The following is a 16,481-nucleotide window of genomic DNA, read 5'->3' as shown; positions in this document are numbered from 1 at the left end:
TTAAATAAAGTGACTGAGACTCCCGACATTTTTAATAAATAAAAGGGAGAATGACTTACATATACCCAAGGTTTGTCGTAATGACAAAGTGATACCCATAAAGTTTTAAAACGATAAATAGGTACCTTCCATCATGTGCTGTTACTGATTTTCATTTGATAATCGTGAAAAGACTAGAATGCCCTTAAAAGTTTGATATTTTAGATTTTTATAAATTTAAAAATTTCTAAAAAACCCCCTAGGTTTGCTAATTTAACTAAACACTTAACATATAAACATTTTGTAAAATAACAAAAACACCTCCACCACCTGCACTGCCAGATTCCGGCCACCACCGCCGGAATCTGGCCGAAAAATTGCGTTACGACACAGACCCGTCGGATTTGTGTCGTAACGCGTCGATCTGGCATTTTCCGGCCAGACCTGCCGCTGATATGGTCGGAAAAGGCCAGATCTACGTCCAGATCTGGCTGTTGAGAGTTTTGCGGCCTCGACTTTCCGGCCAGATCTGCCATGGATCTGGCCGGAAAAGGCCAGATCGACGCGTTATGACACAGATTCAACGGGTCTGTGTCGTAACGTAATTTTTCGACTAGATTCTAGCGGTGGTGGTCGGAATTTGGCACTGCAGGTGGTAGGGGTATTTTTGTCATTTTATATAATTTTTATATATTATGGTGTTTAGTTAAATTAGCAAACCTAGGAGGTTTTTTAGAAATTTTTAAATTTATAAAAAAACTAAAATATCACACTTTCAAGGGCATTCTAGTCTTTTCACTATTACCAAACAGAAATCACTAATAGTACATGACGGAAGGTACCTATTTGTCATTTCAAAACCTTTTGGGTATCACCTTATCGTTTCAACAAACCTTGGGTATATATAAGTCGTTCGGCCTAAATAAAATAATAAATTACACAGTGGAGTTCGATAAGCATGGTCCAGAATCCAGATTCATGAAATATCACGTAATTAATTATTTGATTAATGTAACCAACCTCTAACCACTTGCCTAACCAAATTATTTAAGTCATTGTTTGGTGACATTTTCCAAATGCAATTGTTGCCGAAAATGTGTTTTGTTTTTTGTTTATTTTAAAAACAAAATTATTACCCTCTTTTTAAATTTTTTACATAAAATCGTATTCAAAAGTTTTTCCTATGTTTTTAATTTCTCTCAAAATCAACTCATATTAACTTCAAACTTCAAAGTATGGGGAGATTGAAAAAATCAATCTATATTGAATTGACCAATATACAAAATTAAAAAAAATATATATATATGAATTAAGATAACCTAACTCCGTTACAAATTCTTTTATTTATGGAATTATCCCTTTAAAACAGTTGACAAATACTTTAATGGAAAATAAAATTTTAAAAATATTGCCGCAATCATATAATAAATTGTTAATTGTCTTTAACTAGCTCTACTAAAAGTCAGATTCATTCCAAAAAATTCGCAAATCCAGCCCATCACGTAGCCAAAAAAACTCAACTCAACTCAAAAAAATAAAAATTTATGCATTTATATAATTAATCTATTTATTTTTTAATTTTTGAGTTGAGTTTACAGTTTTTGTTGACGGAAATTCTAAAAACTTAAAAGCTGATTCGTTGGAACAGTGGATCAGGAACAGTCACAAAAACCCTGTGGTCCTTGCAGCTTGCGCTCTCATTTCTCATTCCCATTTTAAGTCAAAAACCAACTACAGAGTTCTTCCAGCCTCACAAAATAAGTAGCATTCAGTTTTCTCTCGTATTTGGCCAACTACATCCACCAAATTTAATTTAATTTCCTCTTGTGCGGTTATAAAGTGCGAGAGCGAGAGCTGGACCAGAAGGCAAGACAGGAATTAATATCAATAGTTGTAGCGTGATCGATCGAGAGAGAATGAGTGGTAAGAGTTACATAGTAGAGGTTGAGGGAGCCAAGGAGGCCAGGGACGGCAAGCCGTCGATCGGACCTGTGTATCGCAGTATTTTTGCTAAGGATGGATTTCCTTCTCCGATGCATGGCATGGAGAGTTGTTGGGACGCCTTCCGGTGAGGATTTTCTTCACTCTGTTTGGTTGCTGAGAAAATTATTTTACTTTTTTGTTGTTGTTGCTGTTGTTGTATTTCAGTGAGTAGTTTGTACAATTGTAATTTACAGTTAAGTTGAAGGACTAAATATGATTAGGAAAATTATTGATTTTTTTTTTTTCCAAATCAAGTGATGATCACGTGATTATACGAAATTCAAATTGCCGTCTATGCTTCATGATTCTGCCAAAGATTTTGGCTTAATTCACTTAGTCAAGTCGTTATTACAACATGTTTAGTACGTTTTTTAGATGATAAATTACTTTTTTTTTTCTTTGCTTCAATTGAACTTTGTAATTTTATGTTATTGTTACAGGATGTCGGTGGAGAAAAATCCAAACAATCCGATGCTTGGTCACCGGGAGATTGTAAATGGGCAGGTATATTGTACTTAATTTGAACATGGTAGATGCCTTTAACTTTTAGTCTGTTTGTGTTGCTTGTGTTTACTTAAGGCTCTCTTATGTGTATGTTCAGGCTGGTAAATATGTGTGGCGAACCTATAAAGAAGTGTATGACTTGGTGATCAAAGTTGGAAACGCCATTAGGAGTTGCGGCCTTGAGGAAGTAAGGCTTTATCTTATTGGAAAATCCGCTTGTATTCATTTTTGTCATTTTATTTTTAATCTTCTTGCTTTAATGTACTTTTTGCTGGTTTACAGCGAGGAAAATGTGGTATTTATGGTGCAAATTGCCCAGAGTGGATTATTAGCATGGAGGTACTATTTTTTAGTTATTTATTTATTTTCCTGTGGTTCACCTTTTTTTATATTTATATTAGTTATCTACTCTGAGACTAAATTGAAAGTTAAGAAATGTCAAAAATTACAAAATTTGGGGAAGGTGTTTCAAATTCTGTTTTGTTTTTTAAAGTGCAGGCGTACTTATTAGTTATCCAAATTCAGTTTGTGTCTCTTTTGTAATGGAGTTCTATTACTTAGATGTCTTTCTATATTATTGTTTGTGAATTAGTGTATTTACTGTATATAGAATTTTAAGATTAATACTCAAAACTGATGCAGGCTTGCAATGCTCATGGGCTCTATTGTGTTCCTTTGTATGACACTCTAGGTAAGCATATTTCTTCTTAAGCATACATTACTGTATGCTTATTTGATTTGGATGCCATTATTTAATGTGCCAAAAATGGTATTCACAATTATTTCACCACTTTCATGTGTATGCTTTAGGTGCTGGTGCTGTGGAATTTATTATATGCCATTCAGAGGTTTCAATTGTTTTTGTGGAGGAAAAGAAGATTTCTGAGGTACATGTTTTATGTTTACATCTGGTTTTCACCTGAAAGTTGCTATGCAAATATCTTGTAAGGGTGCCCTTGCTATCTTAGATACTCATACTGGTACAAAGTTTAAAATGTCACTATGTAGAATGTTGTAGTAGTTTATGATGGCACTGGTTTCCAGAATTTGCATCCTGATTATGTGGTACTCAAAAATGGTTCATTTTTTGGTGGACCGCTGCTGAGGTTGTGCTAAGTCTGTTGGCATTCTAAGAATTTGCTATAATATGTGCTAGGAATGTTCTTTCTTACCTGTAGCTATCTTTTTTTTTTACTTGCAGTTGCTTAAAACATTTCCCAACGCAACAAAACATTTGAAAAGTAAGTTGCATTTTGCTTGAAGTTTTGTCTTAATTATGCATGTGCTAGTCAGAAATAATTCTAGATAAGTCATCATGCAGCGATTGTGAGCTTTGGCAAGGTTACACCTGAGCAGAGAGCAGAAGTTGAGAAGAATGGTTTGGCTATGTATTCTTGGGAAGAATTTTTGCAACTGGTAGGATACTTTTCTTTATATGCTTATTTTGATTTATAATCTCTGTATGTAATTTCATAATAATTGGAGGATGATATCTGTTTCTGTATACAATGAGCAAGCTGCTGCTTATTGTGTTTTTTGTGACTGGATGTCAGGAATCACTGTGGCCGAAATTTTCTAATGATTAGCTTTGATCCATCTTTATGTTATATATGGACTAATTTGACGTAACCTTCATTTGTTGTAAATAATCTCTAATTTGTTCACTGTAATGCAGTGTGAAATGTGAATTAGGTACTAAATGTGCTTGTAAAATATCTATAACGTGATAGTTTTCATATGCAAGTCTCTTGAGTGGAAGATGAAATCTTGTGATGCGTTTGTTTTAGTATTTTGGATAGGATTTTTGAGAAAGTAAGAGTTGGGTGGTTTTTACGAGGTAAGATTTGAAAATTAACAAAAATACCCCCTTAGGTTTGTTAATTTACTAAACACCCTTGTAATAAAACATTGAAAATTAACAAAAACACCCCCACCCACCTATTAAACATCGGCAGCCAGCCACCACGGCCAGAGGGTGGCCAGAGTCGCCGTATTGGCGCACGACCGGCTGGATCTGGCCGATATGGCCTTTTTCAACCAAATCCACCGTGGATCTAGCCAGAAAAGGCCAGATCTACGGCTAGATCTAGCCGCGTTTGGTCGACGACCAAAGATACGGCCGTCGTTGATGGTCAATGACGGCCAGATCTTTGGCCGTAGATCTGGCTGGAAAAGGCTAGATCGGTGCACTACCGGCCAGATCCAGCTGGTAGTATACCATTATACCAGATTCCGGCCACCTTCCGGCGGTAGTGGCTAGAATCTGGCAAATGTGGGTGGGTGAGGGTGTTTTTGTCAATTTCTAAACTTTTTTTGGGGGGTGTTTAGTTAAATTAACAAACTTAGGAGGTTTAAAAATAATTGAATAAAATAGAATAGGATTTTCAGAATAGAGAAACAAATGTGTATTTTGGATAGGATAGTGCAAAAATATTAAAACAAACGCACCCGTCTATATTTTGGGAATGGGAATTTATTTTACTAGACACTATATGTAGGTAATTAATTGATATTTGTTTAATATAATTCTCTAATGTGCATTACCATTAATGATCCTGTGGAAGACAATATTTGAATTCTTTTCTAATCCTTTTAAATGAAAATTAATTCTGATTTAAGTTCTGGATATCTGTCTGCACAGGGAGAAAATAAACAATTTGATCTTCCGAAAAAAAAGAAAAGTGACATTTGTACAATAATGTATACTAGTGGAACTACTGGTGATCCCAAGGGAGTAATGATTTCAAATGAGAGCATTGTTCATTTTATAGCTGCAGTGAAATTAGTTCTGGAAAGTGTGAATGAAAAGGTGATTTTCTGCTCCTTGAGCTCAATTAAATATCTGTTTGATTAAAGTGATTAATGACTGAAGCTGGATCATAATGTTTTATCTGTTCTAAATACGAAGATTTTGTGTGTGTGTGTGTGTGTGTGTGTGTGTACATATATATATGGTTAATATCAGGTGCGAATGTTTGCACTTTATAGAAGGTATGAATAGCTAGCTAAAATTTGGAACTTTAACAAAATGCAAAATCAACAGCAAAATTTAAATGTCAAGTCTTTTTAATTAGTCTCAAATTGAAAGTCTCTGATGGTGTAAAATATCAGGACATCATGATAACAGAAAATTTATACACATACACACACGTTTGCACAACTGTTTTCCTTTTCACAGGAGGTTTTATCTTTATTTATCTAATTTTTAGTGTGAGTATTGACAGTTGACTGCAGACGATGTATATCTTTCTTATCTTCCTCTTGCACATATCTTTGACCGGGCAATTGAAGAGTTTTTTATTGCACATGGTGCCGCAATAGGATTCTGGCGTGGGGTGAGTATGATTACCTATACCTCTCTGTCATACGAAGAGTTCCATATGCTAATCAATTGTATATTATTTATCAGGATGTCAAGTTATTGCTCGAAGACATTGGAGAGCTGAAACCAACTGTTTTCTGTGCTGTTCCCCGTGTACTAGATAGGATTTATTCAGGTAAAAATTTAACTTGTTCCTCAATGTTTTCAGGAATTTTTTATCTGCATCTATCATGTGCCATAAGTTATTAGAGGGATACTTCGATCCAGATGACATAACATCCTTGTGTTTCATGCATATTAGGATTGGGTAATTTCAAGGTTTGAAAAAGAAGTCGTCTTACCTCAACTTTTGTTCTTTTTCTCCTGGAGTTGGTGCATCAAACATAGTTATGTAACTTGTTAGTTTTGATTTTGTACTCCTTTGTTTTAAGTAATCTGTTTTCTCAAGAACAAAAAAAAAATGTTCAGAAAGGGGGTGCTGGCTTGGTTGAGAGGTTCTGATACTGCTGTGGGATTATAGGAAATTTAAATAACAAATTGTGGAATTGAAAAGGGTGTAGGTAGTACTACTATTACATTATGAAACAGACATAGTTGGAAATTCTAGATAACGATATGATTGTAGATAGTGTAGAATGGGGAAAAAGGATTCATGTAGTAGACCCAACTAATTTGAGATGGAGTCTCGGTTGAGTAGCAGGTATTTGTAGGGCCCCTCAAGCTCAGGAATCCATGATTCAAGCCAGCTTGGCAATATGCTTTAATATTGTCTTACATTATGAAGAGATCCGTAAATAGAAACAGAATGATGTACATAGTTTATACTTTGACCGGGGCTGTGAATTGGGTATGGTTTTATTCTTATTACAATGCATATATAGCAAAGTAAATGCAAGATAAATTTTGAAATTTTCCTGAATTGTAGTCTATCTAACTCTTGTATGTTATTTCAGGTTTGAATCTGAAGATTTCTAATGGAGGTTTATTGAAAAAGACACTATTTAATGTTGCATACGCATAGTAAGTTCTATTGCTTATATAGTTTGCTTGGGAAAAATGAGTTACTATGAGATATTCTTTTGCATGTATGTATATATTGTTTAGCTTAACTACACATCCTGCATTACCTTAAAATTCGCAATAGCCAATTCAGAGCTCCTCTTGATCTCAAAGTGCATCATTTCAACAATTACAGAAATTCCTCAGTTGACATGGATGTGGGATCTACGGATATACTTTTTCAATGGCTATTTTTTTCTGTTGAGTAAAACCATTAATATTCTGCTTATTTTGGATCCTTACATGTAACTGAATCTGCAACAGCTTGGATAGATCCTCAGTCCTTTCACATGTTAATTTAATACAAGTTTTTCTGTTCATTTGTTTCTTCTGTTCACTGCATTGCGTTTTTTTTGCCAGTTGTTTTGAACTTACTGTTTATTGCTGTACTTAGCTAAGCCAGTATGGGGTTTAATTAAAGGATTTATGAAGTTTGAGTTAGTTTGATTTACTATCTTTTTCTAATTTGCAATTGTTAACTGCTGCAGTAAGTTCCATAATTTGAGGAAGGGGCATACAACCGAAGAAGCATCTCCTCTTTCTGACAAAATTGTATTTGATAAGGTGATGGAATTATTAATCCTATCTCCTCCCAACCGCACCCCTAGCCCAAATTTACTGCTTAGAAGTTTATTAACAAACCACTCCACCTTAATTTGTTGGTTTCTATGACTTTCCTCAGGTAAAGCAAGCATTTGGAGGGCGTGTAAGGCTCATTTTGTCTGGTGCAGCTCCTCTTTCTGCGCATGTAGAAGCTTTCTTGCGAGTGGTCGCATGTGCTCATGTTCTACAGGGATATGGTATTGCTGTCGTTTGAAATTAATTTTACCATCTATCTCCATGCATTGGATTTATTGAATGTGTGTACTGAGTGATACATGAACTTTCATAATTTAATAATCATTTGATGGCAATGTAGGTCTGACGGAAACTTGTGCCGGTACTTTCGTGTCACTACCAAATGAAATATCCATGCTTGGTACTGTGGGCCCGCCAGTACCAAATGTTGATGTATGTCTAGAATCTGTTCCTGAAATGGGATATGATGCACTCTCAAGCACACCACGAGGAGAAGTTTGTGTTAGGGGTAAAACCCTCTTTTCTGGGTACTACAAACGCGAAGATCTGACCGAGGAAGTTCTTGTTGATGGATGGTTCCACACAGGTTTGTCCTTACCTATATGGTTTTTCTAAAGAACTCTTAATACGCTATGTCCGTGGTCTTTTTCTCAGGTTACCTTGTCTGTCATGATCTTTGCATCAGGTGATGTTGGTGAGTGGCAACCAAATGGAAGCTTGAAAATTATTGACCGTAAGAAGAACATTTTCAAACTTTCTCAAGGAGAATATGTTGCAGTTGAAAACTTGGAGAACATTTATTCTCTTGTAGCTGATATTGATTCAGTATGCTTTCTCCCTTCTCTCTCTCACTCTCTCTTTATTTTGTGTAGATAGATACATGAACCATTTGGTAGAAATGCATATATCTGTCTGTATGATATTATGTACCATTATTGCTGGATCTTTGGTTGGCATTTCCTTGTGATGTTTAACACATTTGTTGCTTTCTTCCTTATTTGGTTTGGCTGCTTTCTTATGCTCCTCTTTTGAATTTCAGATATGGGTTTATGGCAACAGCTTTGAGTCGTTTCTCGTTGCCGTTGTTAACCCCAACAAGGCAGCTCTTGAACGATGGGCAGCAGAAAATAATGTACCTGGAGACTTCAATGCCCTTTGTGAAAATCCTAAGGCGAAAGAGTACATTCTTGGAGAGCTCGCAAGGGTTGGAAAAGAAAAAAAGGTTTCTGGTTATCCTTAGTACTACATTACATATACCTTGTTGACTGGTCATGAAATGAATTGACAACTTTAAAAGATGGTTTTTACTGATCTTTAACTTTTACTCTTGGCAGTTGAAAGGTTTTGAATTTATAAAAGCTGTTCACCTTGATCCTGTGCCATTTGACATGGAACGCGACCTCCTAACCCCCACATATAAGAAGAAGAGGCCTCAGTTGCAAAAATACTATCAGGTACATCCTTTTGTTTTGTTTTTCGCTTTGTTTTGTTCTTTCAAGTAGTAACTGGAAAACTTTTTGGCAGACTGCTATTGACAACATGTACAAGAGTGTGAACAAGTCCAAGCCCTGATCTTGAAGGAAATATATTTTTCAAGGATCTCTAAAGAATATACTCCTTTGTTATGTTATACAATTAATTATTAGTTTTATTTTTTTTAAGTGGTTTTTCTTGTTGAGACTGTACTTATGCTTACATTTATGTTCGAATTAACTAAAATGTTACTGAATTTGGCTCCGTTTGGTACACTTTTTAGAATAGTATTTTATTCTAAATAGGATAGGATAAGAATATGTGAATATGTTTGATACATTTTTGGAAAACATTTAGATTTTTTAACCTTTTATATTTGTTAATTTAGTTAAATATTTCTCACAATAAAAATTTATATTAAAAAAAACACACCCACTCACACAATTGATTGCTGACAGTTGGTCACCACCATTGGACGGTGCTCGGAAGTCGTTGGAATATCGCATGATCGGTTGGCGCTAATTGGTCAGCTGGTCATATGCCAATCTGACCATTTCCGATCAGACTTGCTATGAATTTGGTTGAAAACAGACATATACGATTAATCAAATCTGACTGATTGTGTGTCATTTTAATGGTGACAACAACAGCGATTGAGTTGAATAGAGTAAAATTAGATTTTAAAAAATATTAAAATAAACATTTTTTTTTTTTTTCAATTTTTAAGATAAGATAATAGAATAAACCAGGTTGAAAAATTAAACAAAAGGGGGTAATTTATTAAGAGATTCTGCTATTGTTCTACGTGGCTTTGTGTAACAGTTGAATAACGTGATAGTCCATGACCCGACAATACTAATAGAGATAGCCCATTAGTCTCATCCTTTCCTGCTAAATAACATCAAATAAATTTTCAGATCGTTGCCTGTGCCTCATCAGGAAGTTACTTACAAACCGGTATATTCTATTCAAATACAAATTACACAAAACATAGTAATTGTTGAACAAAAAATCGCACTTAATCGTACATAATATTACAATACACAGCATTTATTCCAATCTCATCACCTCTTGGTCATCACTATCGTGAGGCAATTCAAGTGATAAAGTCGAATACTGCAATTCAAGTAGCTCCTCCCGGCTGTACTTCAATCTTTGATCTGTTTCATAAAAGAACAAAGAGAATAAGATAATAATTATCACATAAAATGAAAGCATAAGAATTCCCACCTATAAAACACAGAGACAATGGAAGTTGTTCCGGCTTTTTGTTCATTTGTGAAGCCCTCAAAGATATGCGAGATGGGGATGGACGGTTAGGGCCGACTTGATCTGATGGAGCAACAGATCTACGTTCATGCCTTACTTCAATTTGTGGATTTCTTTTACAAAATAACATGATGGAATCCCCAGATAACAGCCAGCAACCCCTCAGGTCTAGCAATTTTAGAGTTTCCGGGGGTCTGAATGAACCAAGCCCGTAATCAGTCAGCACAGCATCACAAATGGAAAGATGTGTCAACTTTGATAGAGATGACAATGGGTGCAGAGAGATATCTGTGAGGGAAGGACTTCTGAGAGAGAAATGCTGTAATTCTTGGAAGTTTGATAAGGGGCTAAGAGCTGCATCCCTGACTTGGGTCTGCTCCAAATTTAACCTTTCTAAATGATTCAGACTTTGAAGAGCTGTCAGTGAGAGAACCAAATCTGTCTCAGCACCCACCTGCCGAATGAAACCTGTATTTCGAGAAGCAAATATCACATAACCATACACATGGCATGAATTACACAACCATACAGCTATACCCAGAACAGAAGAATATCAAACTTGTGTGTGTCTGTGTACATTATTTGATAAAAGAATAACCTAAAATGATAATCCCGAGAAAATTTTAACTGCTTTGATGGATTCATACCTTCAATGTCTGTATTGCTCAAGTCAATAGCCTTCAGTGAGGTCATCATGCTGATATATGACATGGCCACATCGTCTATTTGTGTGCCAGATAAAGATAAAATTTCAAGATTGGGAAGATGACCAGCTAAAACCCCTACTCCAGCAGAGCTGATTCTTGTGTTGCTGAGACTCAAATTTCTCAAATTTGCACCCATACATACAACCTTTTCAATTGTATCATCTCTCAAGATGCTTGAGCTAAGATCCAAATGTTCCAGGGCTTTCATTTCCGGTAAAAAGCAAAAGCTATTAAAGGAAGAGTTGGACACATCCAGAAAGGAGAGGAAACTTGTTTCAATATGTAAAAAAGCTTCAGCTTCATTTACAAACGTAGTTCCTGAGAGACTTAGCTTTACTAAAGGAGCTTTTTCTTCATTCAGTTCAAGTATAGAGTCAATGGTACAATTACTCAAGTTTAAGCATTCAAGGGATAACATTTTCGGCAACTTTGTCACATTGGTCCAAGCCAGATTGAGGAAACTCAACCTTGGAAACATCTCAAGAACACAAGCTCCTTCGTTAGATATTTTACTTCCCCAAAGGTCAAGATACTGTAGCTTTGTCAGAACCTATAGAAACAGAACCACAACAAATTGTTTCACCTATAGAACTTGCACAGTAAACAGCCATGTATCAAAGGAAGCAAAATTCAAAACATAAAGCATTTGAAAATCAGAAGTCAGGATGGAAAAACAGTAACATATTTAGCAGAAATAGGCACTAAGATCTTGTAGTTGTTATGTTTCCCAATGACAAAAACTGTATGTCAGCATAAAATTCAGTTACAAAGAACCCAGAGTCACAATTCAACAAGACCAGTAAAGCAATCATCTCAACCATTCTTGACCACCAAAAAGTTAATGAAAACGGATTAACAGATAAAAAAGTTCAAACATTAAGTCTCCACCATTCGTTACCGCCAAAAGGTTAATAAAAACGGATTAACAGATAAAATAGTTCAAACATTAAGTCCATGGTTTTTCAAGAAGATACATTTTAATTAATGGAGTGAAACATTACTTGATAATACATGGAGCAGTTATAACCAGAACAGTGCAAATAATTGAATTCTATAAAATGCCACATAAGATATAGCACCTGAAGAGAACTCAACACCGGATCAGTAACAGGCAACCCGCCCAAGTCAAGTACAGACAAGTTTTTGAGCGATGAAAGGAGTTCAACTCCATTCTCAGTGACACCTGTCTCTGAAAGACACAGCTTCTCCAAAGTTGGAATAGATAATAAATGCTTAATCCCAGCATCAGTAACCTTCACGCACCTTGAAATATCCAATTCCTTCAAACTACTCATCCCTAAAACCAACCAAACACGTCCATATAAAAAGAAAAAGAGAATATGCAGCCAAACTTAACCAAAACAAAACAGAACTTAGAGCATACCGGCTAGAGGCCAAATAGCCGAACTAGAGATTTTATGACAATAAGCCAGATTCAAAGAGCGCAAGTAACGAAATGCTCCTAAATATGCCAACCATTCTCCATCAACATAGTTCTCACCTCTTAAATTAATTACCTCGACACTGCGTTTGAAAACTCTACGAGAGCCAAAAAAAAAATAAATAAAAAAAAAAAAAATCTCAGTTTAGTAGAGACGAAAGCTTAAAACAATTGGCTTCGTATACTTACTCTAGCAAGGACGGGAAGAGGAGGCGGCGACGGATGAGGTGGCGGAGCAGAGAATCGGCGAGATGAGCTGGCAATCTCTCTAAAGAACGTCTCTGTCTCCGCCATTTTTCAATGCTTTCTCTACTTTCACCAGCTGCTTCTAAGCATAGCCTCACCAGCTCAGTTTGATTCTCTATTTCCATCATCAATTTGTCTTTATTGTGTTTGCTCTCAGTTGGTTATGGATTTTGATCGGTAACTCGGTACCGTACCGATCCCTAAAGTCAAGCTACACTACAACGATCTTATTTTTGTCTCAAAGAATGAAAAACTAAGCCCGGAATTGGGCCGTAGACCGGGCTTGCAGGAACTGGGTTGGACTGGGCTTAGAAATGGACTCGGATCAGCACAAATCCGGCCCATTATTTTTGTCGGCCAAGTACCAAATGAAATCAGATTANGTCATTAATGTTTTTATACTAAAATACAAGTCTACGAAGCCTGATAGTCTGCAAAGAGAAAGAATGAAAACTGACTAACGGAGAATTTTATAAAACAAACTAGGTTTCGTTAGTTTACTTAACTGACAGTAAACGACAGTTATGCTAGCTAATTAGTTTGTTAACAACTTTCACAAACTGAACTGATTTTTAACAAACTAATTCTCTCTGAACAGTTTTACTTGAACTCCAGCAGCACTGCTGCTAAACAATTTGAGCTTGCACCTTAACAAGAGGCAACAGATGTGGAAAAATTATTTGGGGTATTAGGCGCAGAAGCAGAATTTGGAGAATTATAGTATGAATAAGGATTCGATGGAACAAATTTGGGAAAGAAAAATTATAAGTTAGTGACTTCCAAAACCAGTATAAGCAGAACTGAAACCAGTATTAACAGGACAAAATCCATAAACTTGGCATTGAGGAATTTGGAGCATTTGGTTTTGAGGGATTTTGATTGCCACGATAGGTTATATCAAACCTATGATAGCATGCACAGCTATATATATGATCTGATATGCCACAATTAAACTTGGCAAATTGGCTTCAGCTTCACATATTTACCTCTGCCACGCCCAAATAAAACCTGAGAATTATCACCAATCATGCCAGGTCTGAAACGAGAAGAATTTTGTACTTGATTTGCAAAGAAACCACTAGCAGGTATCATATTAGATCAACTATGTCCATTGTAACTTGCTATCTTCATAGAAACTCAGACTCTAATTGCTATGTTAGACTAATGGCCGTGGTCCCCACTCGTCATTTATCAAATCCGCCCATGATGTTAGTTGTACCACCATGCAAATCAAAGGTATGGACTTAATTTTTTCGAAGTTTTTGTTCACACTTTTGTAATTTTACTTCCTGAAGTGATACTGATGCTGGTGCTGAATCAGTTCTAGATGTAATATTTACAATGGGAGTTGTCGACCACTTCAATAATAAGGGGTCACGTACAATGACAGATCTAGGATTTTTGCCTGGTGGGGCCTCTGCGGTTCCGTTATTATTCGTCAAACAACTAGTGAAAACTTAAAAAAAATCATCAAACCTTAAGCAAATGAAATAATACAATATCAATAATCTGAAAGAAAATAATGCAATAATACAATACTTTACTACTTAAATAAATCTATGAGAAGCAAAACCTTGAACAAATTATGTTGAAAACAACATCCAATTCACGAGGAAACACAAGAAAATTTTTACGTGGAAAAACCTCTTCAATTAAAGAGAGCAAAAGACCACGGGAATCTAACGATCCACTTAAGTCCAATATAATTAAAAAAGTTTACAATAATCACAATCCACCAAAAATGTTCTACACAAATTTCTTAATTCTCCTCTTTTTTTTTTTTTTTTTTTTTTTTTGGCTTTCAAAGATTATAATATAAATTTTCATGACTTTGATCAGGCCTAGCCTAAGCCAAAGTCAATCAAAACTTAAATTAAGTCAACTTTGCCTTGACTTTTAATATAAATTAATAAAAAAAGGGGAAATTTTCTTAGTATAAACATAGATAATAACTCAAATTTCTTAAATAAGTTTGAGCAGCCAAATGGTGATGTTTGAAATGTAGGAAAGTGATGGGTGAAGGATGAAGAATAATATTCAGCAAAATATAGTTAAGGTTTGATTTGGGAAAGCATGAACATTCTTAAACACAAAACACAAAACAAACTCAAAAAACCATCCATGCCTTTTTTCCATCAAATTAGAATAAAAAACCTTCAAAAAATAAGCATGATTCAACCCTAAAATAAACTAAAATGAAATGAGCAATACACATACCTAAAATTAATAAAACAGAAAACAAAGCTAATTGTGACACCTTGATTAGTGAAAGCTTCAATATTTCAGTCTTCAAAAGTTTTAAGAACGAATAACATAGAGAAAGTGAAAGAGAGAATGAGAGAGTAAAGAATTTTAAGGATAAAATCATAAAAAATAGGTGGACGTAGAAAAAACTGGAGAGAATGTTAAACTTTTAATATGATGTAGGCCTAGAATATATATATTAATAACAAGTTTTTTATGAGTCTGGATATATGTATAATATTTCTCATTTCTTTTTTTAAATCTGAAGGTAAGCCTAGATATATATATTAATAGAATTTTTTTATGGCCTATATAAACAATTTATTTTTAAAATGTGAGGGTAGGCCTGGGCCTACCTTCCAAGGGGCTGGGTCCGCTCCTAGTCACGTAGACGCATTCGGGGGTTTGGCCCTATTCTTTAAGTAAGTAAATTCCTAATTGGGTTTGAGCTTAGGAAAATTGATTCTAGTAATATTAGGTTTTACTCTTTAAACCTAGTATATAACTTATTTTTCTCTTGTATGGGTGTGATAGCAAATCATAAGGTAGATACATTCATTATAATGAGAGAAGTGAGAAAGTATTCTAATAATATTGACTCTACTAGATGTAGCCTGTTAATTGGGTGAACCATGCTCATATTTTTTTTTTCTCTTTACTAGTTTGATATTTGTGTGTGTTTACTTATTTGGTTTCGTATTACTCTAGATTGTTTCATTGACAACTATAGCATCATTCTAGTCCTAGACCGTCTAACACATAATTCAAAAGTTCATCCTTAGTGACCACTTTTCTATTAGCAAGCAAAACATTAGCCTTTTCTTTCATTTTTTGAACAAATTCATTTATACTTGATATCAGGGTCATCTCAAGAACATTTGTGACCCTAGGTAAGAGTTACTTTGGAGGCCTTCTAATAATATAAGCATATATTAAAAAAAGTTATATCAAATTTATTATTCTTGCCTTTTGAGATGCAAAATCACTAGGAGAGGTGGACGACGACCAACAACCAAACGAGGTCAGGTTGGTGGGGGGTTTGGGAGAGCAGATGCTAGAGAAGCAATGGGTGATGAAATGGGTGATTTCCAATGCCAGGATTGACCAAAAAAAGGTTTGAGAAGTCGCGGCCCAAGAGGTATTGGTGGCCGGCAATTGGCGGAGTAAACGGATGAGATATGATAAGGGTTTTGGTGAGAGGGCTGAGGGGAGGAAAATGGTGGTGTCGGGGAAGGCCAATAACGTCAAGTACATGCCGAAAAGGTCAGAAATGGCTATCGCGCATGGTGGAGTTAGGTTGCGAGATACGTCAAAAATTGGCCAAATCGAAGGCTATCAAGGTTGGGAAACACTTGGAAAATGATAAAGTGATGATTCTGGTCGATTTTGGTGAGAAAATCAACCGGAATCAGCTCCTAACGGCCGGCGACGAAAGAGGGGTGGAGATGATTTATGTGAATGTCGAATTTTGGGATTGAATTAGGGGTGAGTAATTTGAGACATGTAAATAACCATTTTAGCATTTCATTGTTACAAAAAATTCAATGTGTTAATTTAGGGGTGTAAATTGGAATATATGAAACTAGAGGTACAAACTTACTATTTTGTCAAGTGGGAATATATGTAAAAAGTTTATAATAAATTTGGGCCTTTTTGGCTTTTTTTTTTGGGGGGG

At 35.4% G+C, this 16,481-nt stretch overlaps 2 protein-coding genes across 2 annotated transcripts; one reads left to right on the top strand and one right to left on the bottom strand.

Moving 5' to 3' along the window:
* The first annotated feature begins 1,617 nt into the window (after window positions 1–1,617).
* On the top strand, window positions 1,618–9,171 carry LOC116123538 (long chain acyl-CoA synthetase 4-like). The gene is made up of 19 exons (XM_031409300.1): window positions 1,618–2,047; window positions 2,403–2,466; window positions 2,564–2,653; window positions 2,749–2,805; window positions 3,109–3,157; window positions 3,277–3,353; window positions 3,668–3,707; window positions 3,788–3,882; window positions 5,108–5,275; window positions 5,691–5,801; window positions 5,876–5,963; window positions 6,742–6,808; window positions 7,336–7,411; window positions 7,530–7,647; window positions 7,767–8,012; window positions 8,112–8,251; window positions 8,466–8,648; window positions 8,761–8,880; window positions 8,951–9,171. The coding sequence occupies exons 1-19, from the start codon at window positions 1,896–1,898 to the stop codon at window positions 8,996–8,998; spliced, it is 1,989 nt and encodes a 662-aa protein (XP_031265160.1). The 5' UTR covers window positions 1,618–1,895; the 3' UTR covers window positions 8,999–9,171.
* A 621-nt stretch (window positions 9,172–9,792) lies between these two features.
* On the bottom strand, window positions 9,793–12,767 carry LOC116123518 (LRR receptor-like serine/threonine-protein kinase GSO1). The gene is made up of 6 exons (XM_031409277.1): window positions 12,506–12,767; window positions 12,260–12,414; window positions 11,955–12,172; window positions 10,816–11,425; window positions 10,130–10,636; window positions 9,793–10,059 (listed from the first exon to the last, which is right to left on the bottom strand). Exons 1-6 carry the CDS (start codon window positions 12,688–12,690, stop codon window positions 9,950–9,952), a joined length of 1,785 nt encoding a protein of 594 aa, XP_031265137.1. The 5' UTR covers window positions 12,691–12,767; the 3' UTR covers window positions 9,793–9,949.
* Window positions 12,768–16,481: the final 3,714 nt, after the last annotated feature.

This window comes from Pistacia vera, unplaced genomic scaffold (genome assembly GCF_008641045.1).
Source record: "Pistacia vera cultivar Batoury unplaced genomic scaffold, PisVer_v2 Contig143, whole genome shotgun sequence".
Lineage (NCBI taxonomy): Eukaryota > Viridiplantae > Streptophyta > Magnoliopsida > Sapindales > Anacardiaceae > Pistacia > Pistacia vera.
Note: the sequence above shows the minus strand (reverse complement) of the source record. Positions and strands in the feature narration are given on the sequence as shown.

Bases quoted from the DNA above. Each gene is read 5' to 3' on its own strand.
- LOC116123538 (XM_031409300.1), top strand. From the start codon at position 1,896: ATGAGTGGTAAGAGTTACATAGTAGAGGTTGAGGGAGCCAAGGAGGCC. The intron at 2,806-3,108 runs GTACTATTTTTT...AAACTGATGCAG, and splicing joins AGTGGATTATTAGCATGGAG to GCTTGCAATGCTCATGGGCT. The intron at 3,158-3,276 runs GTAAGCATATTT...TGTATGCTTTAG, and splicing joins TCCTTTGTATGACACTCTAG to GTGCTGGTGCTGTGGAATTT.
- LOC116123518 (XM_031409277.1), bottom strand. From the start codon at position 12,690: ATGATGGAAATAGAGAATCAAACTGAGCTGGTGAGGCTATGCTTAGAA. The intron at 12,415-12,505 runs GTAAGTATACGA...TGGCTCTCGTAG, and splicing joins CTCTTCCCGTCCTTGCTAGA to AGTTTTCAAACGCAGTGTCG. The intron at 11,426-11,954 runs GTGCTATATCTT...CTGTTTCTATAG, and splicing joins CGGTGTTGAGTTCTCTTCAG to GTTCTGACAAAGCTACAGTA.